Genomic DNA, 26864 nt, shown 5'->3' on the forward strand with positions numbered 1-26864 from the left:
GTGTATCCCAGACTTCTTGCAATAGCCTGTAAGCTAGGTGCTGTTACAGCCTTTTTACAGATGAGTAGAACGCGGATTCTGAACCACACTATACGGCTTCTGGCCCTTTCTGGAATCCTATCATCCAAAAAGCAGGGAGTGTGGGTAGACAGAGAAGGGATCCAAGGACTTTGGCTGTGGGGGTGTCCCAGCTGCCAAGCAAAAACGAACTTCACGAAGGTCACGTACAATGAAGACAGAAAACAGCTCCTGGGAGGGGGCACCGGTGACTTCAGCAAGAGTGGTTTTCCCAGACAGTAAGGAGAGAAGGGGAGAGGGAACGGAACGGAACACCCACTTCAGGGAGTTTTGCTGTAAAGAACAGCAGGGAGAGAGCGGTAGCCTGGAAGGGGTGGAGGGTTGTGGGTGTTTTGTTTTGCTTTGTTTTTTAAATGGGAATCACACAGCTTGTTCTCAGTGATGGAAACGGTCCAATAGAGGGCACACGGTGAGGACTGTAGGAGAGCTGCGGGGGAGACGTCTGCAAAGCATCCTCCTGGAGGGGTTCTCCATGCACGGACGGGGCGCGGACCTTCTTCCAGACAGGGGCCGGGGATCGGATGGCAGGTTACAGGTGCAGATAGGAAGGCAGAGGCAGCAACGGGAGCGTGTGGGGGTTCTCTTCAAGTCGGATCCCTGTTCTCAGAGCAACAGGACCTGAAGTCCTGAAGCTGAGCGAGGAGAGGAGGTGGGGAGGTGATGACGGTCTTGAAAGAGAAGGTGGGGGGAAGAAGAGACCTGGGTGATAGAAGGCTCCACTGAGGGGTTTGAAAATAAGATCAGTCAGCTAGGTTGTGGGATTTCCTTTTCTCAAGGGTGTTTGGCTGAAGCGAAGGGGGTGGGGTGGGGAGCAGGGCAGGCGGGTTAGGCACGCAAGGGAAGGAATGCATTGAGGGGCTGTGAATTCTAAACTGGATAAGGAGGGAAGTGAGACCATAAAGGGGCAACGCATCGGCAGGGTCTATGGGTCAAGCAAACTATAGCCCACGGGTCAAATCTAGCCCACTGACCATTTTTCTCTTTTATTTTTAAAATTATTTTTTAAATGTTTACTTATTTTGAGAGAGAGAGAGAGAGAGAGAGAGAGAGAGAGAGCGCGAGCACAAGCAGGGGAGAGGCAGAGAGAGAATCCCAAGCAGGCTCTGCACTGTCAGCATGAAGTCCGATGTGAGGCTTGATCTCACAAACTGTGAGATCATGACCTGAGCAGAAACCAAGAGTCAGAAATTTAACCAACTGAGCCACCCAGGTGTCCCCATTTTCTCTTTTATTATGGTAAAAGGTATATAGTATAAAGTTGGCCATTTCCACTGTTTTCTTTTTTATTATTTTTTGTAAAATCTTAATTCCTATTAAGAGCCTCTATTCTCTTTTGTTTCTTTTAAAATGTTTATTTATTTATTGGGGTGGGGGAGCCCATGGGGGAGGGACAGAGAAAGAGGAGACAGAGAATCCAAAACGGGCTCAGAGCTCACAGCAGAGAACCTGATATGGGGCTCGAATTCAGGAACCATGAGATCATGACTTGAACCAAAGTCAGATGCTCATCCAACTGAGCCACCCGTATGCCTCCCCCTGCCACCATTTTATTTATTTTTTTTTTAATTTTTTTTTCAACGTTTATTTATTTTTGGGACAGAGAGAGACAGAGCATGAACGGGGGAGGGGCAGAGAGAGAGGGAGACACAGAATCGGAAACAGGCTCCAGGCTCCTAGCCATCAGCCCAGAGCCTGACGCGGGGCTCGAACTCACGGACTGCGAGATCCTGACCTGGCTGAAGTCGGATGCTTAACCGACTGCGCCACCGAGGCGCCCCAACCATTTTAAAGTGTACAATTCAGTGGCAACAATTATGTTCCCAGTGTTGTGCAACTATCAATACTATTTCCAAAATTTTCCATCACCTCAAACAGAAACATACTCCTTGAGCAAGAACTCCCCCATTTCCTTCCCCACCCCCAGCCACCTCACAACCCCCCTCAGGAACCTCTGATCCACTTTTTGTCTCTGTGAATTTACCTATCCTAGGTACTTCATGGTAGTGTAATCATACAATATGTGATCTCTTGTATTCTGGCTTAAAAGAAAAAACATTTATTTTTATTTATTTATTTTGAGAGTGAGAGAGAGCGAAAGCAGGAGGGGCAGAGAGAGGGAGGGAGAGAATCCCAAGCAGGCTCTGCACTGTCAGTGCAGAGCCCGATGCGGGGCTCGAACCCTTCAACTGTGAGATCATGACCTGAGCCGAAATCAAGAGTCAGACGCTTAACTGAATGAGCCACCCAGGCACCCCTGGCTTATATTTTTTTAAGTTTATTTATTTATTTTGAGAGAGAGAGAGACAGAGAGCACGAGTAGAGGAGAGGCAGAGAGAGAATCCCAGGCCGGATTCGCCCTGTCAATGCAGAATCCAACTCGGGGCCCGAATCCAGGAACCATGAGATCATGAGATCATGACCTGAGCCGAAGTTGGACACTTAACCGGCTGAACCACCCAGTCACCCCAATCCTGGCTTATTTTACTTTTCAAGGTTCATTGATGCTGTAGTACATTTCAGCACTTCATTCCTTTTTAACGCTAAATAACATGCCATTGTACAGATAGACCACATTTGCTTATGGTCTCTCGTCAGTTGCGGGACCACAGGGGGTGTGTGCATCTTTAGTTACTGTGAATAACGCTGCTGTGAACACTTGTATGTGATTACCTGTTTGAGTCCTTGTTTTCATTCTTTTGGGTACATACCTGGGAGTGGAAATGCTGGGGCATATCACAACCTCTGCCAGGGTTTGTATGGCCCCTGAACTAAGAATGGTATGGTCCCCCCCAAGATGTTCACATCCTAAGCGGTGGAAGCTGTGAATAAGTTACCTTACGTGGCCAAAGGGGCCTTGAAGAAGATACAACTGAGGTAAGGATCTTGAGATGGGGAAATTGTTCTAGACTATCTGGGTGGGCTCAAGGTCATCATAAAGGTTAGAGTCTGAGAAGGAAATGTAATAGAAACGAAGGTTGCAGTGACCTCCTGGCGGGGGGCTCCACCAGCCAAGAAACGTGGGCAACTTCTAGAAGCTGGAAAAGATAAGGAAAGGAGTCTCCCCTAGAACTTTCAGAAGGAAGGAGCCTTGTTGACGCCATGATTTTAGCCAAATATAACCCGTTTGGACTACTGACCTCCAGAGAATAAATTTGTTTCGGTTTAAGCCCCAAACTGTGTGTTAATTTGTTACAGTAGCCATGGGAAACCATTACAAATAACTTTTAAATGCCCTTTACAGAAAAAGTTTGCCCACCTGGAGACTCAGGTAGAGGCTCTAAGGAATTTTGCAGAGGGCACAGTGGACCCCGTTTGGGAGTCCTGGGAATGGGGGACAGCCTGGAGTTTGAGGGCTTGTGTCACTTCGGAAAAGAGGGCTAAGTGTTGGGAGGGAGTTAGAGTGGGGTGGTGGGGGCAGGGATGGTATTTCAGGCCTCTGGGAGGAGCAGATGAGCCCCCAGCAGGCAGTTTTGGCACCTTTGGCAGTAATGGCCAGGCCAGTCTGAGTGACAGCTACCAGGCTCCACCAAGGCAGTTCTGTAAGAGAGGGGCAAGGGGTAAACAAACACACTTCTCCCAGCTCTCATTCATTCATTCATTCATTCATCCACTGAGGCAGCACAGACTTTGCTCCGTGTGTAGTTATGTGGCCCTGTATCCTATGTTGCCTCCCAGGAAGTCATCATTTCCTGAGCACATTTCCTGTCCCCACAGGCTTTCCAGGGACTGTGATGTTAAGTGGTTTGGATCTGTACTTAGAGAAACTGCCCAACAGGTTGCTGCAAGGATCAGAAAACATGCAAGCAAAAATCTACAAGGTGCTCACGAAATCTAATAATAATAATAATAATAGTTCCCAAAATAACTGTAACTTATTATTATTAGCAATATTTTAATTAGGAGGCGCGATTTGGGCGGAACCTTGAAGGCGGATGGGATTGGGAAAGGCGGTGGGCAGGAGGGAGGACATTCCAAGGCAGGCGTGGTCTTCCTGAGCCCGGAGCCAACCCTCCAGGAGCCAGGACAGGGGACTTGGGGGGGGGGGGGTGCGGAAGCAGGCCACCACGGCGTCCCTCCCTCCCCGCCCTGGGCCATCACCCGTAGTAAGAGCGCACCCTGGCGGAGGAGCAGGTCCCGTACTAATTTAGCCATGAATGAGAGGCGGCAGCCCTCCATCTGCGTCTGTCCAGCCTCCCCGCGGAGGGGGAAAGGGGGTGGGGTGGAGTGGGTAATAGGGGGATACCCGGCAGCAGCCACCAGACCTCCGGGCCGCGCTGGCAGCCTGCTCCCGTGGCCGCTGCCGTCCTGGCCCGCCTCCACCCTTCTTTCCCCACCGGGGCCCCCGTTTCGTAAGGCAGCCTCAGGATCTGAGGCGCCCGACGCGCCCCCCTTTGCTCTCTCCACCCCGGCTCCGAGATTCCCAGGCTCCAGAGCCCGGGCTAGGCGGCCAACTGGGCAGGCAGGGAGGGAGGGGGCTGGCCGGCCTCCGAAGTCGGCCCCAAGTTACATGTGGGAAGAGGTGGCTGTGACGCAAGTTTCCAGGGGGCCCTGGGCTCTGAGGGAGCGCGCCAGAGCGGCTCCTCTCCGTGCAGCTGCAACCGTGAAAAAGAAAAAGCCCCGAGAAGCACCCCAAACCGCCTTGCCACGGCGCGCGGGGTCCAGCTGCGCGCCCTCTGCCCCCCAGGGCCACCGAGCGCCGAGACCCTGCATCGGCCAGTCCCCGCCGGACCTCTGGCGCACGGGCTAGGCTCCCTCGCGGTGGCTGGCCCCTTTTTCTTCTTTCTTTTTTTTTTTTTTTTTTTTGCAACGCTTGCCAACCTGTCAGCTGATGGACCTCATCACCCATAGTGGCGCATGTAGCTCGGCCGCAGCTCGCTCCATTCACGCCGCGCCCCCCCCAGCCGGCCCCCGGCCCCCGGCTACCGGTGCCGGGGGGTAGGCTCGCAGACTTTGGCCGCAACCAGCCCCCGGGGGCCCGCGCCCCTCTCGCCCGGGCCTCGCGCCGCCCGGGGGGCGCTGCAAATAGTCCTTTGTTTACATGCAATTCCTTACTCCGCGGAAGGAGGCCGGGGGAGTGCTGAGTTTTCACCAGCTGTTTCCCGCCTTGAAACAGACATCTGATCAGCTGCAAACACACACACACATACACACGCCCGGGGAGGCAGGCCGGAGAGACCTCCCTCCCGCCCCTCCCGCCCGCCTCCCTCCCCTCGCCGCCGCCGCCGCCGCCGCCGCCAGCATCTGGGACCGGCCGTTTCTGCACCTCCGTCCGGCGCTGCCCTTTGATTCGGATTTCCATCTTGCATTCTCCGGCGGACCGCGGGACCCGGCTCGTGCAGAGGAGGGGGGCCGATCGCTATGGAGTATTTCATGGTGCCCACTCAGAAGGTGCCCTCTTTGCAACATTTCAGGAAAACAGAGAAAGAAGTGATAGGAGGGCTCTGTAGGTGTGTACTCCTCCTCCCCCCCACCCCCTTCCCATGATTGCAGCCCCTGGCCAGCCCGCCTGGGCTGGCGCGCGTGTGCGCACGCATGGCCCGCGCTGCCGACCCCGCTCGCCTTTCTTAGCCTCCGGGGCGGCTACAGCCCCGCGAGCTGGGCTTGCGCCGCCGGGGGACCCTCGTCCCCGGGAACGTGGGGGCCCCGAGCGGCCCTGGTCACTTTTGTCCGCTGCAGGCGGGCGAGTCGCGACGTTTGTAAATTGCAAACAGACCCACGTGGTTCTGCAGCAGTCCCGGCCATGCTTGGTGCTGGTGGCTTTTCCCCCCGCGCTTCCTCCTCCCCCCTCCCGCGGCGGCTTCCTTCCTCTCCCTCCTTCTTCGCTGTCTCTGGGTGCCTCCCTCCAAGGGGGCTTGGGGTGCGCGGGCCGCGCGTGGGGCTGCTGCGCGGTCTGCTACAATGCAGCCACGCCGCGGCTCTGGGAGCGGCGGGGGGGGGGGGAATCGGGGAGCCGGGTGGTGTGTTTGCTGGGAGCAGGGCTGCGGCGGGGTCGGGGGGCGTGCTCGAGTAGGGGCGCGGGGATGGGTGGGACCCTAGAGGCCGGCGCTGCCGGCCGGGGGCGCCGCGGACTCGGGCACGTTAGCGGCCGCTCGCTCGCTTGCCGCCCGCGCCCGGGCGCTGTTTACTAGCGAGGCCTGGACGTGACTCTGCAGCCCTCTTGGAGTAGGCGGACCTCGGCGCGCCGCCTCGCGGGAGCTGTAGTTCCCCGAGCCCCGCCGGCGCGGCATTGTGGGAGATGTAGGCGCGCCGGGGCCACGCTTTCCTCGCACAAAGCTCGGCTGCCGCGAGCTGGATGGGCCCGGCAGGCCCGGTGGAGGCGCCTTTTGAGGAGTGGGCATCAGAGGCTGACCTTGGCCTCACAAGGCTGCTGCCTTCCATCCGCCGATGTCGGCTGCAAACTTTCCCATCCACACCCCTTTCCCCCCCACACCCCCACCCCTAGTCAGAAACCGAAACCGTTCAGTCTCCCAGCCGTGTGGGTGTGTGATTCCAGGTCCTCGGCTCTCCCCAGGAGCCACTTTCCAAGTTTGGTCCGGGTTGTTCCAGGTCCACCCTTTACCAAAGGGTGATGGGTGCGTGTGCCACTCGCATTCCATTTCCCTGGACACTGGTTAAAATGCACATGTCCGGAACTCTGATGGCCAGGAGAAGGGCTTGGGCGTCTGCACTGAGCACTGCCTGCGGGACACGGCAGTACAGCGGCTGGGGCTCTCCTGTGCGCCCAAGTGTGGGATCTGCAGCCCCTGTATGGCCTTGCTGCTCCGGGAGCGAAATGGCTCCCTAGGGCTGGGGCCACGTGCTTTGCCGCCCTGGGCAGGCTGGGCGGGGATTGAGGGAGGAGGAGCCGAGGGCGGTGTGGCCCAGGCTGGTGGACACCAGGGGCTGCAGAAATGAGGTTGGGGACGGTTGCTGCTCATGTACACACGCACCCCACCCGCCTCAGGGTTTCTACCTTAACAATTCTCAAGTTCAGGGTGGTGGGCAGCCAGAGGGGTGGCCCTTCCAGAAGGTCTACCTGGAGGACCTAGCTGTAATAAGAAGAAAAAAAAAATTCTGCTGCTCTTAATATGTTCTAGGGATTCGTTTTGCTGGATTTTTCTCATTGGATTTTCACAATCTTCCTCCTGAGTTTGGCAGCCTTGTGATTGCTGTGTGCCATGAGGACACAAGCTTGAGAAGCAAACAGTTACAGCAAGTGGTGGGGCTGGAACTTGAACCCTGATCCTGGAGACCCGTCCGACCGGGAAGGGCTGGGCACTGGGGAGGTGGGGTTGAGCTGCTCCAGATGCTGTTTGGGCCTGACCCTGGTACAGGCCTGGTACAGTAGGGACCTCTGGCCACCAGGCCTGGGCCTTAGTTGAATCCTCTCTTGGCCTCCTAGGACTCTGGTTTCACTCTGTCCCTGTCCCAAGCCCCCCTTTAGGGGAGTCCAGCAGTCCCCAGGGGGCCAAGTGCCATGAGCCTGTCTATCTGTGAGACGGTTGTAAGCCCATGTGCTGGGTGTGGCGTTGGGGCCTCTGGGTTTGTTCATTTTCAGAAGGAGCTGTGGGGTGAGGTGGGATCAAGTGTGTGGGTGGGGCGGGACCTTTTGGTTGTGTGGACTGGCTTCTCAAGCTGGTGGACTTTGTTCCATCCCTCGGTGCCTGAAGGGCCCCCTGTCGCATCCTTCTCCCAGATCTACTGGAGGGGGCCGTACTGCACAGTGAGTCCCCGTGTCTCCCCCATCCCCGCATCCCCTTCATATCTGCTCCTGCCCAAACTGTGTGGTCTTGGACTTGTGTCGTCTCAATGCTCTCTGCTTCTTTAAAATAGAGCACCTGTAAAGGTTGGTTGTGTGTGTGGAAAGCACCTGGTATGTGTTCAGATGACACTCACACTCTTGGAAGCAGAAGCATTGTGGTCTTAGAGTGTTTACCTACTGCCCTTGGTGGGGGTGGTGGGGGTGGGAGACCAGTTCCCAGAAAGAGTTAGAGAGCAGCTAGGGGCTTTGGAGTGTGTGCTGGGTCCTTGATCCGTTTTTTGTTTTGTTTTGTTTTGTTTTATGTTTATTTATTTATTTATTTTTTTTCAACGTTTATTTATTTTTGGGACAGAGAGAGACAGAGCATGAACGGGGAAGGGGCAGAGAGAGAGGGAGACACAGAATCGGAAACAGGCTCCAGGCTCTGAGCCATCAGCCCAGAGCCCGACGCGGGGCTCGAACTCACGGACCGCGAGATCGTGACCTGGCTGAATCGGACGCTTAACCGACTGCGCCACCCAGGCGCCCCTGTTTATTTTTGAGAGAGAGTGCGTGGTAGGGGCAGAGAGAGAGGGGGACAAAAGATAGGCAGCAGACAGCCTGATGCGGGGCTCGAACTCAAACCATGAGATCATGACCTGAATCAAAGTCGGAGGCTTAACTAACCGAGCCACCCAGGTGCCCCCTTGGTCTGGTTTTTATGAGGTACTTACTCCGTGCTAGGAACCAAAACTGGCCCTGTCCTAAGAGCACAGTCTCCTAGTGCTAAAGAGTTGTATCAGTCCCCTAAGAGAGAGCTTGGGTTTTCCTGGAGTCCTGGGTACAAACTTTGGAAAAACAAATCATCCTCTTTTTCTCAGTATCTCTCTTTTTTCTTCCTCCCTCCCTCTCTCTATTTTTTTTATTTTTTATTACATTTTTTTTTCAACGTTTATTTATTTTTGGGACAGAGAGAGAGCATGAACGGGGGAAGGGCAGAGAGAGAGGGAGACACAGAATCGGAAACAGGCTCCAGGCTCTGAGCCATCAGCCCAGAGCCTGACGCGGGGCTCGAACTCCCAGACTGCGAGATCCTGACCTGGCTGAAGTCGGCCGCTTAACCGACTGCACCACCCAGGCGCCCTGATCCCTCTCTCTTTTAATAACCTAAGCTTGTTTGCTTGCTTATTTATTTATTTATTTATTTACTTACTTATTTATTTATTTTAGTAATCCCTGCTGGGCTGGAACTCACGACCCCCAAGATTAAGAGTCACACGCTCTACCTGTGTCTTTAATTTTTTTAAGCTAAATTAATTTAATTAACTAATTAAATTAATCTTTAATTTTTTAAATTAAATTATTTATTTACTTTGAGAGAGAGAGAGAGAGAGAGAGCAGGGGAGGGGCAGAGAGAGAGAGGGAGACAGAGAATCCCAAGGAGGCTCTGTGCAGAACCTGCTGCAGGGCTGGATCCCTTGAACTGAGATCATGACCTGGGCCAAAATCCAGCGGATGCTCCATAGACTGAGCCACTCAGGTGCCCCTTGTCTGTGTCTTTAGATTTCACCCTGATCCTGTGAAGTGAGGCAATGTTTCCCCATTTCACAGGTGGGGAAACTGAGGCTTTGAAAGATGAAGTAGCTAAGCATGGGGTTCCACAGCTAGTAAGTGGCAGGGGTGGTTTGTACTGGAACACAGTTCAGGGAGCTCCGTCTGAGGAGGGGAGGTGAGGGATGAGGTGTTTCTGATGGGAACAGCCTAGACAGGGTTTGTTCTGGGACCAAGGGTGGGGTGGCAGGCTGGTCAGAGTGTGGTGTATGGATTCAAGCAGCGGGGCTGGGTGAAGGCCCTGGGTTGCTTCAGTACCTGCTGCAGAGGACAAGTGACTTGGACATCCTTGCTGAGGGTCACCTTCTTTCCTGCCTTCCTTTTGGGGTATGGGAGAAATCCCGCGTGGGCTTTCCCACCTCACACTGTAGTCACCGAGTGGCAGGTGTGTGAGTGACTTTGGTCAGTGTAAGTGAGAGTTCTCAGTGGCTAATCTGAGGCTGGAGGCCAGGCATGGGGGTATAGGGGGATGGGAGCTACATGCTTTTGGGCTGGGCAGAAAGGACAGGTACAGGTCAGGATCCTGTCTTGAAGAGTAGCTCCCCGGATGCCCGGTGGCTCATTCGGTCGGTGTCCGATTTTGGCTCAGGTCATGATCTCACAGTTCACAAGTGCAAGCCCGGTGTCAGGCTCTGTGCTGACAGCCTTGAGCCTGCTGCGTATTCTGTGGCTCCCTCTCTCTCTGCTCCTCCCTAGCTCACGTTCTGTCTCTCTCAAATAAATAAAAACATTAAAAAAAAAATTGTGCTCCCTTCCCCATAACTTCTGATTGGTATGCTGGTGTTATTCCCAGGGGGCTGTTTGAGGGTACTCTGGTACCGTGGTGGCAATCTTGGCACCCAGGGCTGGTACCCAAACTTTTCTTGGCCATTGGCTGCCCAGCTCCAGGAGACTGGCTGTCAGAGGGCAGTCTGGGAGGGCGAGGAGCAAGAGACCCTGAGTGTCAGTGGACAAGGCTAACTTCACTGCTCACCTCGGAGTCTGAAGTTGATGTGGAGGGGACAGAGGACCTTACAATTCCTGTAAATGATGTTTACATGTGCAAAACTTAGAAAGAAATGTGAGAAACTTTCAGGCATTTGCAGAAAAGCCCACTTTATCTAGTACAGTATCTGCGGGATTAGCCGTCCATTATTGGAATCGCTGGTTGGTCAGCAGTCAGGACCCCTGGTTGGCCAGCACTCCCACCAATCAGAACTCTGGGTTTGCCATGATTCCACCAATCAGAATCCCGGATTAGTCAACATTCCACCAATCAGAAACCCTGGTTAGTCCACGTTCTATTAAAGAAACTGTCAGCTGGTACTTCTGGGGCTATTTAGGTGAGTTACCCGGGAGGGTCTTGGTGGCAACCCAAGTCCTCACAAAAAACTGCAGCTTTGGGGTGAAATCTGTTTTCTGGGACTTAAGGGTGCGCTAGGTTAGCCAGCAGCTGGTTCCTGAACCAGGAAGCTGGGCTGATGGACTGGGCGAAAGGGAAAGAATGGATAGAACATTGGGAAGAACCAGGATGAACAAGCCTCTGCTCCCTGCCTGGGTCCTTCATTCTCCTTTGGTCTCCCCGGCTCCTGGGCATCCTGGGGAGAAGGAAGGAGCTGAGGGTCTGCTCCCCAGGGCAGAGGTTTTCGTGGGCAGATGAGCTGGCTGGTTGGGGAAGGTGGGGCTGAACTCTGGTTTCTGGGGGGATTGGGAGGGCAGTTGATGGGACCTGGCTGGGAGGCAGTGGGGGCTGGAAAGTGCAGCTGCACCCTGCTCTGCCTGATCTTTCATGGGCAGGTCACTTCTGTGCCTGTCCCACTGTTTGTCAGGAGGGTCAGGGGCACACTATCTGCTGAGGCCATACACAGGGCTCTGGTAAGCAGTGGGGCCATTTGTGAGCCATCAGTAGTAGAGGGTGCCATCAGCAGGTGAGGGGAGCCAAGCTTTGGCTTGGCATCCGCAGGTGCCTGTTAAGCCCTGGTCTGGCTGTCTGACCTTGGGCTCTTCCCTTCCTCAGACCTTGGATTCCTCATTGCAACACAGTTACCCAGCTGGGTGTCCATGGGAGTCAAATGGGAATAATGTAAATGTTCTGCATGATGGTTGTGCATACCCCATGCTTTGTCCTTTCTACAGGGTCAACTGTCATCTGTCTGTCTGGGTGTCTGGCTTTGTGGGACGGTGCAGAGCCCACTCTGTCCTGTGGGTAAGAGCAGGGCTCTGGGATCAGGGTTCAAGTCCCAGCCCCACCACTTGCTGGAACTGTTCCCTTCCCAAGTCTATGTCCTCAACCCACACAGGAATCATAAGGCCACTGGACTCAGGAAGATTGTGACAACTCAATGAGAAAATTCCAGCAAATTGAGTCAGCATAGAACTCAAGACTTTTTTTTTTTTTTTTTTAAGTAAGCTTTTTGTCTAACATGGGGCTCAAACTCACAACCCTAAGAGTCACATGTTCTACTGAGCCAGCCAGGCTCCCCATTCCACCTCTGTAATCCACCCACTACAGAGGGTCTCGAGGGCACTTCCAGACCAGGGGAGCCTGGACTAGGTTCTAACGCCCCCAAGGGACAGGCAAGCCACTGCATATCAGGTCTCTGACCTGTATCGTCTCCATTGCTGTCTCCAGCCACCCCGTCCACCTGTCCACTTCCACTGTAGGGGCAGGGAAACTGCGAGAAGTGAGGTGCCCCTGGCCCAGAAGTCAGGACCCAGATGACTGGCAGTCTTACTCTAAAACTCTGTCCCATCTCACTCTGCGTCCTAAGTCTCATCTGTAAAGAAAGGGTTGTGGACCCCTTTCCCAGCATCGATATTCCATAGGCCCTGTGAGGAAGCTGCACCCTGAAGGAGGGGGCCCAGGGAGGCCTTGAGGGTGCTGGTGGAGGAGAGGGCTTGTCTGTGGGCCCCCAGCTGCAACTGATGTGGAGCCTGCTCTTAGCCCACCCTCCATGGACTACCCTCTCTGTCAGGAGAGGAGGCCAAGGCCCAGGATGGGGCAAAGACAAGTCCGGGGTCCTGCAGGCCTGCAGTGGGACAGCTGAGGTAGGCCAGGGGCGGGCAGGAAAAGCCTTGCCTCCCTCCAGCTGTTGCAGACTCGTTCTCCTGGCTTTCTGAGTAAATTTCTTTCTGTCTGGGAGTGGGCATGGGGGCTTGGGCACCTCTTGGAGCTCAGGGTTCCCATCAATGGAACAGGGCTGCCTGCGGTTCTTTCCCCATTCCTCCAGAACCAGGGGGGTGAGCTCTCTTGGCCCAGGCCTGGACCAGGTCACCCCAGGAGGGCCCCTCAGGAAGAAGCCAGGGCTGTGGCTTTGGGTGGGGCCGGTGGCCTCTTCTGGGAGCCCAGCATCTGGAAGCCATCAGGCCAGGGGCGGGGGGAGTTTCAGAAGAGGGCCGGGAAAGGGGGGAATGCCTCCTCCAGGCCACACACAGGCCCACCCCTCGGGAGCAGTGGCGTTGGGCCCACAGGCCCCGCTGCCGTCTTTGCCTCCTGCCAATGCCTCTGGGCCCATAGCCTCTCCCCCTTCCGCTGGCTGCCTTCTCTCTCACCCCACTGGCTGCTGCTCCTGTAAGATGCAATCACATAATATGCAGTAGCATTGCCCACTGCGTGCTGGGAGCCTTGCTCCTCTGGCACAGGGCCTGCCTCTTAGGGTGGGTGGGTTTGGGGGAGAAGTGTCTCCAGGGGTGGTGGGCCTGGCGTCCCTTTCTTGGAGTGAGTGGTTCCTGTCTCAGTTTTGAAGTCTTAGCGTGGGGTGTCTGGGGCCGGGCTGGGGACTGGCAGATGAGTGTGTGGCTGGAAATATGACTGGGGATGGGGAACCATCTTCCTCAGTCCTCAAGCCTGCAGTGCTGAAGGAGGGGGTCCAGGTGCCCAGTAAGACACTCAGAGGTGTCCCAGGGACAGGTGTCTCCAACTGCTCTTGGGACCACCTGCATCAGAATCACAGAGATTCTTGTTAACCATTCAGGCTTCCGGGCCGCACCCACAGCTGCCACACACGGGGCCGGGACCTGGGGCTGAGTGCGTCCCAGGGCATACAACTCCATCACCCTCCTGATCTGCTGGGGGGCATAGGCATCTGACAGATCTGGCATATTCTGCAGTGGAGGGATGAAAGTTACACTGGAGTTACACTGGGCCCTCTGGAGATGAACTGTGAAGACAGGGTCCCATGGGGGCAGGGCACGGAGGGCACCCGGCCTGAGCATGTCTGTGTCCTTCCCTGCAGCCTTGCCAACATTCCACTGACCCCTGAGACGCAGCGGGACCAGGAGCGGCGGATTCGGCGGGAGATCGCCAACAGCAACGAGCGGAGGCGCATGCAGAGCATCAACGCGGGCTTCCAGTCCCTCAAGACCCTCATCCCCCACACAGATGGAGAGAAGCTCAGCAAGGTGGGCTGGGGCCGGGAAGGCTTCCTGGAGGAAGTGGTTGGCTCAAGCGGGGAGAAGAAAGCGAGCTCTGGCAGACGTTGCCTGCCGGGGTCCCTGACTTGTCCCTCCCACCCTCAGGCAGCCATTCTCCAGCAGACGGCGGAGTACATCTTCTCCCTGGAGCAGGAGAAGACCAGGCTCCTGCAGCAGAACACACAGCTCAAGCGCTTTATCCAGGTAGCGCCCCGCGGAGGCCGCCTGCTACCTCAGTGCCCTGCCCCCCTCCTGACTCCGTTTCCCTGGTGTGGGCGTGTCCTGGCTCACTGGTGGCTTGGGACTCCCATGTGGTTGCGGGTCGAATCTTCCCCATCGACCTGCCTACTTGAGGCATTTGCCTTGCTGCCTGGGCCTCAGTTTACCCATCGGTCAAGTGCAGTGGGCTGGGCTCTGGAAGGAACCAGGTGATTTCTAGAATCACCTTTCTGGCCTTTGTTGGATTTGCAGAATGGGGTTCCCTGGGGCCGGCGCAAGCGCCCCTGGGCTTGACAGCGTTGGGGGGCTGTGGAGGAGCTCCCTGACTCCCCTGTTGGTGGTGGTGGTGTCAGTAGTATGTGGGTGTCACGGCGCACTCACTGGCCCCTTGGGGTCTCCAGGAGCTGAGCGGCTCATCCCCCAAGCGGCGGCGGGCAGAGGACAAGGATGAGGGCATCGGCTCGCCGGACATCTGGGAAGATGAGAAGGCAGAGGATCTGCGTCGGGAGATGATCGAGCTTCGGCAGCAGCTGGACAAGGAGCGCTCGGTGCGCATGATGCTGGAGGAGCAGGTGAGGCTCTTGGGTGGACTCGGCTTCGCATGGGGGGCTCAGTGGGAAGCAAAGCAGACAGGTCCCTGCCCTCGGGGGGTCACTGTCTGCATGGGGTTGAGGGACATGCGTCAGAGGCTCTCACGGGGCTGGAATAAAACACGGCTGCAGTAAAGGCCACGTGCCAACGGTGGGCACCAGGGAGGGGGATTGGGCCGGTTCCAGAGAGGCTGCTTCACGGCTTCTCCGTGCAAGTGACTGGAGCCAAGGTGGGGAGGTCGAGTCTCACAGTTAGCCACGCAGAGAGAGGAGAAGGGTGCACCATGCAGCACAGCAGGGGCCGGAGCCTCGAGGTGGGAGGGATCAGGGCATGAGGGAGGCCATGGCTGGAGAGGAGATGAGTCACGGCGGGTCTGGCAGGCTGTGCTAAGGACTTTGGTCTCTACCCCGAGGGTGGACCAGCTCCATGTGAAGGTTTGCAGCGGGAGCGAACGGCCTCTTGGCGAAGGGCAGAGCTTGGGGAGGCTGACCGCAGCAGTCCCGTGGGCCCTGCACAGAGGCTGGGGGGCGCTGGGAGTGTGGTCTGGGGCCCGTCCCCCCAGCCTGTTGCTCTGCCCCCAGGTGCGCTCGCTGGAGGCCCACATGTACCCAGAAAAGCTCAAGGTGATTGCACAGCAGGTGCAGCTGCAGCAGCAGCAGGAGCAGGTGCGGCTGCTGCACCAGGAGAAACTGGAGCGGGAACAGCAGCACCTGCGGACCCAGGTGAGCAGGCGGCATCTGCGAGGGGCTCTGCGCCACGAGCGACATCAGTGCCTCTGGGGCCCCGCCTCCCCGGGTGCCCAGTGTCCTGCACACATTATTGCATCGAGTCCTCCTAGCAGCCCTTCGTGGCCTGAGCTTTTATTCTCCCCGCTTTACTGATGGCAAAACTGAGGCACAGAAAAGTTAAATTCCATGCCCACTCATGACCCTCAACGACGTGGCTCTCTGAACGCAGAGTCCACGCTCCTGCCCACCACTGTCCTTGTTAGATGTTGACGCGCTTGCCTGGCGCTGGAGAGGGAAGGGGCCACAGGATCTCAGATGACCGGAAGCCCCTCTCTGCACTGCCTTTTCCTCCTTTCTTAAAATAAGAGGGGTGGGCCACACACTGGCTGGCCCCTTGGGAGTGAAGGAGTTCAGAGGTGGTGGCGGTTGGCAGAGGCTGTGTCTAGGCAGCGGGCAGAGTGTTTGGGGGCCTTCCCGTGCTCTCCGTGAGGGTTCTCAGGGAAAGGGCAGTTCCTGGAACCTTTGGAAAAAGACTGAGGGCCTCTGTCTTGCAGCTGCTGCCCCCCCCGGCCCCCACCCACCACCCTACAGTGATTGTGCCGGCGCCACCCCCTCCCTCCCACCACATCAACGTCGTCACCATGGGCCCCTCCTCGGTCATCAACTCTGTTTCCACGTCCCGGCAAAATCTGGACACCATCGTGCAGGTACCTGGGCTTAAGGAGGAGGCAACATGTCGGGGGGAGCGGGGGTGGAGGCGCGAGATGTGTGAGAGCCACAGGCTGTAGGGGATCGAGACGGGGCTTGAATACAGCAGGAAGAAGGCCTGGCAGCTGAATGTCTCCATTCCCTAGTTTCCCTTTCTGTGTCTGCCGTGGGAGGTGGCTCTGGAGAAGGTTTGGGGCAGAGAGGGGGACAGCATGGCCTGGAAGACCCTGTCTCTTCCTCCTTGGGGTTTGCTGAAAGGGTTCTTTGCTCCTGAGCCCCCTAGTGTCAAGTTCCTGCATCTAGGTCTTGGTTGGCTCCAGAGTCTCCTCTCAGCTCCATCTGCCAGGACCTGGGATAGGATGCAGGTGGCAGTGGCTGGGTGGGGGACACTTACGCCTCCTGCACAGATGATTGGCACTGTGGGTCAGGCCTGAAGTCTCTGCTGTGCCCCACTCAGGGTGGCATCCCTTGGGAGAACCCAACAGCATCCCAAAGAAAGAAAAACAATGAAACAAACAAACAAAAAAGCCCAAATGAAAAAAAGCCCATCAACCCCTGCAACTTTACTTGCACATAAATGCAGCAAATTGAAGAATAAAGTTAATAACAGAGACCTCCCATAAGTGAACAGGCAGACTTTGAAATGTATAAATGAGAGATGCATGTGACTTCCAGGCGGCCCTGAACTGTGATCTCCAAGGCGTTTTGCAGCTCAGCAGAGGAGTTCCAAATGTTTGTTTCCCCCGTATTCTGGCAGGCCGGCCACTGTCTTGCCAGGCTTATTTCTGGATATTTCTGTGTGTGTGTGTATGTATGTGTGTGTGGGGGGGGTGGTGGAGGGGGGCATAGTGGCTGTCCCAGTGTCCCCAGCCGCCCTCATCGCAGCCTGCCACCTCCCCCCGCCCACCAGGCGATCCAGCACATCGAGGGCACCCAGGAAAGGCAGGAGCAGGAGGAGGAACAACGACGAGCCGTCATCGTGAAGCCAGGCCGCAGCTGCCCGGAGGCCCACGCCTCCGACACTGCCTCCGATTCGGAGGCCTCGGACAGCGACGCCATGGACCAGAGCCGGGAGGAGCCAGCAGGGAATGGGGGGCTTCCCTGACCACCCCCCAGCCCTCCTCTCCCCTCTTGGAGCTGGAGGGGGCCGGGGGGCAGCTACAGGGAGCAAACGCAGGTGAACGAGTGAGGAATTTTTACAAAATTACAACGTCATTTGGGTCTCTTTTATGACCTCTTTTTCAATACTGTAAATCGACCTTTGAGTGAAGCCACCCGACCTGAGGTCCCCGGGGGCTGGGGTGGCAGGGGCATGTTGGGAGCACCGGGACACCTGGGGCTGGGCCTCGCCCCGGAGGCTGGGGGAAGCTGACACAGGTGCCTGGCCTCTCTCCGCCAAAAAGCATTTTTTCATTTAAACATGTTTTTAAGAACAGGGAAAAATCAAACAAAACCCCAAGGTATGCTGCCCTCCCCAGAGCCAGCCCTAGACCGGCAGTTTCTGACTCCTTCCCTCCTCTTTTTGTTTTTTTCCTTTCTCCTTTAAGCACTTACATGGGTTGGGGGTCTGGCTGGGTCGGAGCTCTCTGGGGACCCCGGGGGTCTACGTTGCTTCTCGGTTGGGGTTTGCTGCTGCCCTTCTCCCCTCCCCTCCCGGCCTCGGCTCAGCTCGAGGATTTCCCCACCACCACCCAGCCCCACCCCTCCCTCCAGGTTTCCCATCTTCCACCCCAAAAATGTCTTTGTCTCTTTCTTTTTGTTGTTTGTTGTTGGTTCCTTTTGGTTTTGGTTTTTTATCTTTTTGTTTTGTTTTTGTTTTGTTTTTTTGTTTTTTTTATTTTTGTTTTGTTTTTTTTTTTAAACAATTTTGAGGTCTTTGTGTTCAAGGAGAAGCTATTATATTTTGTTAAGAAAGTGGGGGGAAAAACCAAGAGGCCACCGTGCCTTTATAAAGAAAAAAAATAAAGTTTGTACTTTGTTTTTTAGATTCTGTGTCTGTAGGGTGTGTGCTGTCCTGAGGAGCCAGGAAAGGCTTCCCAGACTAGAATATGGGGTGCTCTGGGGGCCCACAAGAGGGGCCTGGATGTGGCTGAGCAGTGACTTTCCCCAGCTGGAGTGTGGTGTTGTAATGAGATATCAGGGCCCCCAGACTCCCTGGAATGATTCCTGGGATTGTCCAAAGATGGGAGATGGTGTTGGGAGTGGGAGGGGTGGCTCCTGGCTCCTTGGTGGGGGGCAAGGAGAGAAGGAACCACCAAGCCACAGCTTCCTATCTCTTAGAGAAAGGACACAGGATGTTCAGGGGTCCTGGTAGTCCCTGGGCTTTGCCACTTCCTCATCTTGCGTAACCTCCCTGAACCTCAGTCTCCCCACCTATAGAAAGGAAGTCAGTTCCTCCTTGGGCGAGCTAGTTGATCTTTGGGCATCAGGTTCTTCATCTGAAGTTGGAAATTACTGGCACAGGGGCATTTCGTCTTATTGGATAGGGAGGTAGACTTTTAACTTTTTTTTTTTTTTTTTTAATCTTGTGAGAGATCAAGAGCAGGGAAAGGACAGAAAGAGGGGGAGAGAGAGAGAGAATCCCAAGCAGGCTTTGCACCATCTTTGCAGAGCCTGACACGGGGCTTGACCTCACAAACCCTGACCTGAGCCGAAGCTAAGAGTTGGACACTTAACCTACTGAGCCGCCTAGGTGCCCTGGACCTATAACTCTCTTAATCCTCTGTGGCCAGAGCCAGCTTTACAAAGTGTCCCTCTTGGCTTGCTTTTCCTCATGCGCATATTGTGACAGGTATGTGGGCACTGAGGCCAGAGCAGAATAGTGAGTTCACATCCTCGTCCCCACAGTGAATGCTTCTAGACATTGAATAGAAGGTAGGCAGGAGGCTGAATTTTTGTTTTAGAAATTGTAATTTGTTGTTGTTGTTGAAATTCACATAACTTAAAATTAAGTATTTTAGGGGCGCCTGGGTGGCGCAGTCGGTTAAGCGTCCGACTTCAGCCAGGTCACGATCTCGCGGTCCGCGAGTTCGAGCCCCGCGTCAGGCTCTGGGCTGATGGCTCAGAGCCTGGAGCCTGTTTCCGATTCTGTGTCTCCCTCTCTCTCTGCCCCTCCCCTGTTCATGCTCTGTCTCTCTCTGTCCCAAAAATAAATAAACGTTAAAAAAAAAAAATTAAAAAAAAATTAAGTATTTTAAAGTGAACAATTCAGAGGCATTTAGTATATTCACATTGTTGTACAACCGCCACCTCTGTTCACTTCCAAAACATTTCTATCACTCCGAAATGAATTCCTTATCCCCTAATGGGTCTCTCCCCATTTCTCCCTCCTCCCATCCCTTGGCAAACACCAATCATCTGCTTTCTGTTTTTAGTGTTAAAAAAAATTTTTTTTTAACATTTATTTTTGAGAGAGAGAGAGACAGAGCGTGAGCAGGAGGGGAGGGGCAGAGAGAGAGGGTGACTCGGAATCCGAAGCAGGCTCCAGGCTCTGAGCTGTCAGCACAGAGCCTAGCCCAAGTCAGATGCTTAACCAACCGATCCACCCAGGCGCCCCTCTGTTTTTAGTGTTTTAAAAAATGAAGGTGTAATTTCCATTTGGTGAAATTCACTTTTTAGTTTTTTGGTTGTGTGAGTTTTGATAAATACTTACAGTTGTGGAACCATCACCCCAATCAAGGTATTAGTTTCCTCCTCACTGTTCCCCATTGTCCCTTTGTGTAGTCCAGACGCCGGCAACCACATTGATCTGTTCCTATGTATGGTTTTGCCTTTTCTAAAATGTCATATAATTGGGATCATACAACGTTTAGCCTTTTGAATCCAGCTTCCTTCAGTTAGCATTCTAACTGTAATTTTCTCTTTGGGGGTCTATCTAGCTTAATTCACAAAGTTACATTAAAATGCGTGTCTGAAGGGAGGGGCTCAGCTAGGATCTGAGTGGGGACGGCCCTTTTCCAAGGGCAAGAAAAGCTACCCTTTTCTCTGCCAGGTGCCAAGCGCGCTGGACGGGTTCCGTCCTGCTCCTAAGAGGATCAATAGAGGGCGCCGTGGGCCCAGAACGCGAGGCCCAGCGAGGGCGGAGGCTCCGCCTCTTTCCGGTGCCCGCGGGTCTGCTCAGCTCCTATAGGCCAGAGGAGGAACTTGGGGGCGGGGCCGGAAAGTCCCCTCGTCTGACCCGCAGTGGCGCGCCCCTAGACTCCAGGAGAGCTCCCCAGCAGGCGGCGGAAGTCAGGGGCGCGGACGCGGCCCCGCCCCTTCCCGGACTAGTCCCCCGCCCCCACCCCGGCGCGCATGCTCTTTGGCGCTTCAGTTGGCCTTGCGCGGGCTCCGGCCCGCCTGTTCCTCTGGTCCCGCCTCTGATCCCGCCCCCGCGCGCTCTCACGCACGCCTCGTACGCAAACGCCGCAAACGTGCGGCTTCCGCGTGTTCCCCGCTCGGAGGCGCTCGCCCACTTAATCCTGCGCCAGCCTGCGCCGAGGACGCCCCCTGCGGAAGAGGCCGCAGTGAAAAGAACAGGTGACGTTTATTTTAAGTCACAGTATCCGCAACATTGTGATTTCAGGTGATGAATGTAAGAAGCTACGCACAAAATACCTCATTCTTTTCTTCCTGCCATGTTTGGAAACCTTGTATGCATCCTGCCCTGACCGCATCTACGTGGGGATGGCCATGGGCCCGAGGCTAGCAGCCACGCGTGGGGCAGCTACAGGGTCCAGGGTCAGCAACTACATGTAGGGTGGCTCTGGTCCAGGGTAAGCAGCCACGTGTGGTTTAGAAACAGGGTCCAGGGTCAGCAGCCACGTGTTGTGTGGCTCCTGTCCAGGTGGCCACCCACCTGCGGGCCAGGCCTGGTGGTCTGGAAGGGCATGGTGTCCTGCAGGCTTTGTGCATACTGGCCTGGGAGGAGGGATAAGCGAATATGTGGCAGTGGGTTGGTGTAGGACTTCCAAGTCCTGCTAAGAAGCTTGGATTTTATTTCTTGTGAGGGGTTGGGCATCTAGGAAGGACATGATCAAGGCCATGTTCAACAAAACCTCTTTTTTTTTTTTTAAGTTTATTTATTTATTTTTGAGAAGAGCACAAGCAGGAGAGGGGTAGAGTGAGAGGGAATAAAACAGAATCTGAAGTCGGTCCCAGGCTCTGAGCTGTCAGTAGACAGCCCTGATGCAGGGCTCGAACCCACAAACGGTGAGATCATACCTGAGCCGAAGTGGGTTGCTTAACCGACTGAGCCACCCAGGCTCCCCAACAGAACCTCTTTACTGAAATATTGCATGATACATACTCAGAAGTGTAGCTTACGTGTTTAGCTCCGTGAATTTTCACAAACTCAATATATATCCATGTACCCAGCACCCCACCCAAGCTCTCAAGGGGTTTATTTTTTCTAAACTTTAAAAATTGTGGAAATAATTAGAGGTACAGGGAGGAGGTGGTACTGTGTACCCTTCCCTGGACCTCCACCAGTGGTAACATCTTGGATTCCTTAAGTACAACACCAAAACCAGGTAATTGTGATTGGTGCAGTGCACTAGGCTTACTCGGATTTTACCGGTTTTACGTGCTTTCGTTTATGTACGTGTGTATGTAGTTACGCATCATTTTGCACCAGCCATGTGTGAGTTGCTCTTCATCCTTACCAGCAATCGATATTGTCAGAACATTATGACATATGGGGCATCTGGGTGGCTCAGTTGGTGAAGCATCCGACTCTTGATTTAGACTCAGGTCATGATCTCATGGTTCACGAGTTCAGTCCCTAGGTTGGGCTCTGTGCTGACAGCTTGGAGCTGTCTTGGGATTCTCTCTCTCCCTCTTGGTCTGCCTCTCCCCTGTATGCAAGCATGTGCACTGGTTCTCAAAATAAACAAACCTAAAAAACATAATGACACATATTCAGCCATTCTGGTAGGTGTAGAGTGAAACCTCCACTGTTGTAATTTCTATCACTATGGACTAGTTTTGCCAATTTAATTTATTTATTAAAAAAGTTTTTTTAATGTTTATTTTTGAGAGAGAGAGAGAGAGAGAGACAGAGCATGAATGAGGGAGGGGCAGAGAGAGAGGGAGACACAGAATCCGAAGCAGGCTCCAGGCTCTGAGATGTCAGCACAGAGCCGGATGCGGGGCTCGAACCCACAAGACTGCGAGATCACGACCTGAACCGAGGTCGGAATGCTCTGAGCCACCCAGGTGCCCCTAATTTTTTTTCATGTTTATTTATTTATTTTGCGAGGGAGAACGGGGGAGGGGCAGAGAGCATGGGGGAGAGGCAGAGAGCTTGGGGGAGAGAGGATCCTAAGCAGGCTCTGTGCTGAAAGCCCAACACAGGGCTCCATCTCATCCAGGAGATCATGACCTGAGCCTTAATCAAGAGTCGGATGCTTAACCGACTGAGGCACCCAGGTGCCCCTAGTTTTGCCTATTTTAGATCTTCATGAAAATCATATAGTACTTATGCTCTTCTTGTCTGGCCTTTTCTGCTCAACACAGTGTCTCTAAGGTTCGTTTATGTTTTTGTGTGTATCAGCAGTTTATTGATTTTTATGGCCAACTGTATTCCCTGGTGTGAATATACCACAGTTGATTTAGGCATTTGCCCAGCAGCAGACTTACAGGTTGTTTCCAGCCTACAGCTATCATGAATATGTTTTAGAATATACTGTCCTCCAAAATAGATTGTGCCAATTTCCCCTTCTCCTCTCTGAGTGGGAGCTGGGAAAGTGGCAGTGGAGGAGAAAATACATCCTGAGCACGTACCATTGACCCTCTGTGGTGGTAGCTTCTTTGGGAAGGGACTGGGCATTCTTGGTTCCTGGTGGCCTCCCCTGGCCTATTTTAAGCGTTTCTGTTGGGAAAAACCTCATGGAAACGCTTGTCTGCTCTGATGTACTCAAGGATCAGTGCATTTTACGGCATTCTTCTTAAGAAAACCCTCGGAAGAAATTCCTGTGGAGGCTCAGTAGCAGAAATAACTTCATTTCTCCTGAGCCATTGGTTTGTTCTTATTTTAAGGACACCGTGAATTGGCGACTGATCAAGTTACACACATGCGAGGTCCTTACATATCAAGTGCCGTTTGCTTTTGTATCAGCCTTACGAATCGCTCCATTTTGCGTGCTCGCCTCTGTGTAGTTTTCAGTCCTTGCTTTCCTGTTATACTTTATGAATACCTGGGAGCCACGTTTATGCTTTTCTGTCGCGGGTGGGGTGTAATGAATCAGTCACTTAACGCCATGACTTGGGGGCATCTTTGGCAGAGGAGCAGTTGCCCTGGCTCTGGGTGGTGTTGGAAGGGTTGTCTCGCAGAAGTGGGAGCCTTCCTGTGACCTCAGCCTCCTTGGCTGTTGATGAACTGGCCTCATACTGGCTTCAGACAAGCATGTAAAGCACCAGCAAACCCTCCAGCTGCCTCTGAAGCTGGTTGCCGTGTCATCCTTTGCCCCAGATTTTGTTGGCTCTGGCTCCACCTTGTCCCACCCGAGCCCTTCCCAATGTCCCTTCTTACCCCGCTGCCTGTGTGCTTTCTTGGATGCTGCTGACCTTGTCCTGTCTGTCGTTTTCATTCTCTCTTGAGTTTTGCTCCCTCTCCCTTTGCCCTACAAGTCCTTGGCTGGGAGTAGAGTTAGTATCACCCCTGCCTTGGTCCCCTCTCTTCTCTGGCCCTGCCATATTCCCAGTTTCTTGTGTTGATGGACAGGAGCGTGTGCTGACCAGGAGGAGGGGGTAGGACCGGGGGCTGCGGCTCCTAAATGCAGCAGCTGTAGAAAGGAATGTGCTCCCCAAACCCACTCTCCCCCTGCCACACCCTGGGTGCTGTAAAGGAGCTGGGAGTGACAGCTGCAGAGCTTCCTGAATTAGGGGGCCTAAGTCACAGGTTCCCTCGCGGGGCCGCCTGTTTTAGCGGATAGCCTCAGGATCAGATTAAGGAGGAGGCAGGAAAGTGACTGGAAGAAGGCTGCAGGTGCTGCACACGTCTCAGAGATCAGCTCTCTCATTGCGTCTCGCCCTGTGGCAGATAAAGAGGATGTTCCGAAAATCCCAAGAGAGAATTGATGAAAATCTCCTGTTCTCCTATTGAGAGAAGAATGTATTGGTAGGGCTGGGCAGGCACTGAAGGTCAATGGGGGGCTGCTGGCTTGAGATCAGGGGAGAGGCATTCTCCATTCTCCAGGGAATCCTCGTGGTGCCTGTCCCTGGCTTTCAGCAGGAAGGTGGGGTGGCAGGTGTGGTGACCTGGAGCACTCTGACTGGTTCTGGGCCTCACATTGTATTCAAAAGAGCGGAACTAGCACTCTCTGGTAGTGAGTTCCCTGTACCTGGAGGTGTTCAGTCGGAGGCTGGATAGAGTTTTTTGTGGAGGGGATTCCTGTAATGGATGGGAATTTGGGTCCTTCTAAGGATAAATGGGAAAATATGGTGAAGGTTGCTTTCTGCACTGTGTTAGCACTGAGTATGGAGCAGATCCAGATGCAGAGGCCTGCCTGATAGGGTCCGACCCCGTTTTCTCAGTCTCTCAAGGAACTGTTGAGGTACGGATTGACCTAGGAAAAAAATCAGTGGCCAAAGAGGGACCAAACTGCAGGGACTATGTGAGGCTGAGGACCCTTAGGCAGAGGCTCTGGCAGCTTCTGTCCAAAGAACGAGCTGGGGAGAGGGCCAGGCCTTGCTCTGGGCAGACAGCGGCAGCCCTGGAGGGTGGGTGATGTGGGGTGAAGCGGGTGTGGAGCTCTTACAGGGCAAAGTGAGGTCTCTTTAAGAATTATGACCTGGTGTGGGAATGCAAGCTGGTGTAGCTACTTTGGAAAACAGTGTGGAGGTTCCTCAAAAACCTAAAAATAGTACTACCCTATGACCCAGCAATTGCACTACTAGGCATTTATCCATGAGATACAGGTGTGCTGTTTCGAAGGGACACACGCACCCCCGTGTTTATAGCAGCACTATCAACAACCAAAGTATGGAAAGAGCCCAAATGTCCATTGATGGATGAATGGATAAAAAAGATGTGGTATATTTATACGATGGAGTATTACTCGGCAATCAAAAAGAGTGGTATCTTGCCATTTGCAACTACATGGACGGAACTGGAGGGTATTATGCTAAGTGAAATTAGAGAAAGACAAAAATCATATGACTTCACTCCTATGAGGACTTTAAGAGACAAAACAGATGAACATAAGGGAAGGGAAACAAAAATAATATCAAAACCGGGAGGGGGACAAAACAGAAGAGACTCATAAATATGGAGAACAAACAGAGGGTTACTGGAGGGGTTGTGGGAGGGGGGATGGGCTAAATGGGTAAGGGGCATCAAGGAATCTTCTCCTGAAATCATTGTTGCACTATATGCTAACTAATTTGGATATAAATTTTTAAAAATAAAAAATAAAATAATAAAAAAAGAATTATGACCTGGGAGGGGCACCTGGGTGGCTTAGTGGTTTAAGGGTCCACGGTCCGACTTTGGCTCAGGTCATGATCTCGCGGTTTGTGTTTCGTGGTTCGAGCTCTGCATTGAGCTCTGTGTTGATAGCTCAGAGTCTGGATCCAGATTCGGATTCTGAGACTCTGTGTCTCCCCCTCTCTGCCCCTCCTCCACTTGCGCTCTGTCTCTGTCTGTCTCTCAAAAATAAATAAACATTAAAAAAGTTAAAAAAAAAAAAAAAAAGAATTATGACCCGGGAGTTTCTCTTCAGTTGAGTCTACCCTCCTTTTTAATCTCTCACTTTCCAAACAGGGTGCCTTTTACTTTGATGTTTAAAAATTGTGGTTAAAATTTACCATTTTAATCCTTTTTGATTTTTAATTCACTGGTATGAAGCACATTCACAGTGTGGTGCAACCATCAGCACTGTTCTTCTCCAGAATGTTTTCATTATTCTAAATAGAAACTCTGTATCCATTAAACGCTACCCCCCCCCCCCCCCCCCCCCCCGTGTTCCCTTCCCTCCACCCCTGGCACCCACCATCTACTTTGACTTTTTTTTTTTTTTTTAGTCTTTTTGACTTTTCTAGATGCCTCATATAAGTGCATTCATGCAATATCTATCTCTTATGAACTGACTCGTGTCCCCCCAAAATTCATGCTGAATTCCTAACTCCTAGTATCTCAGAATGTGACTGTACTTGGACACAGGGTCTTTACAGAGGTGATTATGGTAAAATGAGGTCACACGGGTGCGCCCTGGTCCAAGGTGATTGGTGTCCATACAAGAAGAGGAGATTAGGACACAGATGACACAGACCAAGAGATGACCATATGAGAAAGACACAGTGAGGAGACGCAGTGGCTCCACAAAGCCAAGGAGAGAGGCCTCAGAAGAAATCACACCTGCTGGCACCTTGATCTTGGACTTCCAGCCTCCAGAACTATGAGAAATAAATTTCTGCTGTTTAAGCTGCCCGGTCTGCAGCGTTTTGGTATGATGGCCCCAGCAAACAAATACATTGCCCTTTTGTGACTGGCTTATTTCATTTAGCATTAGCATTTCGGACGCTCATCCGTGTTGTCGCATGTATTAGAATTCATTTTTTTTTATAAATTTTTTTTTTAACCTTTATTTTTGAGACACAGAGAGACAGAGCATGAACGGGGGAGGGGCAGAGAGAGAGGGAGACACAGAATCGGAAGCAGGCTCCTGGCTCCGAGCGATCAGCCCAGAGCCCGACGCGGGGCTCGAACTCACGGACCGCGAGATCGTGACCTGAGCTGAAGTCGGACGCTTAACCGACTGAGCCACCCAGGCGCCCCTAGAATTTCATTTTTTATGGCTGAATAATATCCCACTGTAGGGATAGACCACATTTGGTTC

General features: G+C 53.6%; 2 protein-coding genes across 3 annotated transcripts in view; both read left to right on the top strand.

The window, feature by feature from the left end:
- The first annotated feature begins 4879 nt into the window (after positions 1 to 4879).
- TFAP4 (transcription factor AP-4) lies at positions 4880 to 18032 on the top strand. Of its 2 annotated transcripts, none has more exons than XM_043560704.1 (7): positions 4880 to 5466; positions 13624 to 13789; positions 13907 to 14005; positions 14422 to 14592; positions 15193 to 15333; positions 15894 to 16046; positions 16958 to 18032. In XM_043560704.1, the coding sequence occupies exons 1-7, from the start codon at positions 5117 to 5119 to the stop codon at positions 17150 to 17152; spliced, it is 1275 nt and encodes a 424-aa protein (XP_043416639.1). In that variant the 5' UTR covers positions 4880 to 5116; the 3' UTR covers positions 17153 to 18032. The 2 variants fall into 2 exon arrangements, with proteins under 2 accessions (XP_043416639.1, XP_043416640.1); XM_043560705.1 differs by having other exon boundaries at positions 5185 to 5525.
- A 2392-nt stretch (positions 18033 to 20424) lies between these two features.
- Positions 20425 to 26864, top strand: part of SRL (sarcalumenin) — a 46653-nt gene continuing 40213 nt past the window's right edge. The window contains exon 1 of the mRNA XM_043560711.1: positions 20425 to 20565. The gene's annotated coding sequence lies outside the window, so the exon portion shown is untranslated. The remainder of the gene's footprint in view (positions 20566 to 26864) is intronic.

Source organism: Prionailurus bengalensis, chromosome E3, assembly GCF_016509475.1.
Source record: "Prionailurus bengalensis isolate Pbe53 chromosome E3, Fcat_Pben_1.1_paternal_pri, whole genome shotgun sequence".
Lineage (NCBI taxonomy): Eukaryota > Metazoa > Chordata > Mammalia > Carnivora > Felidae > Prionailurus > Prionailurus bengalensis.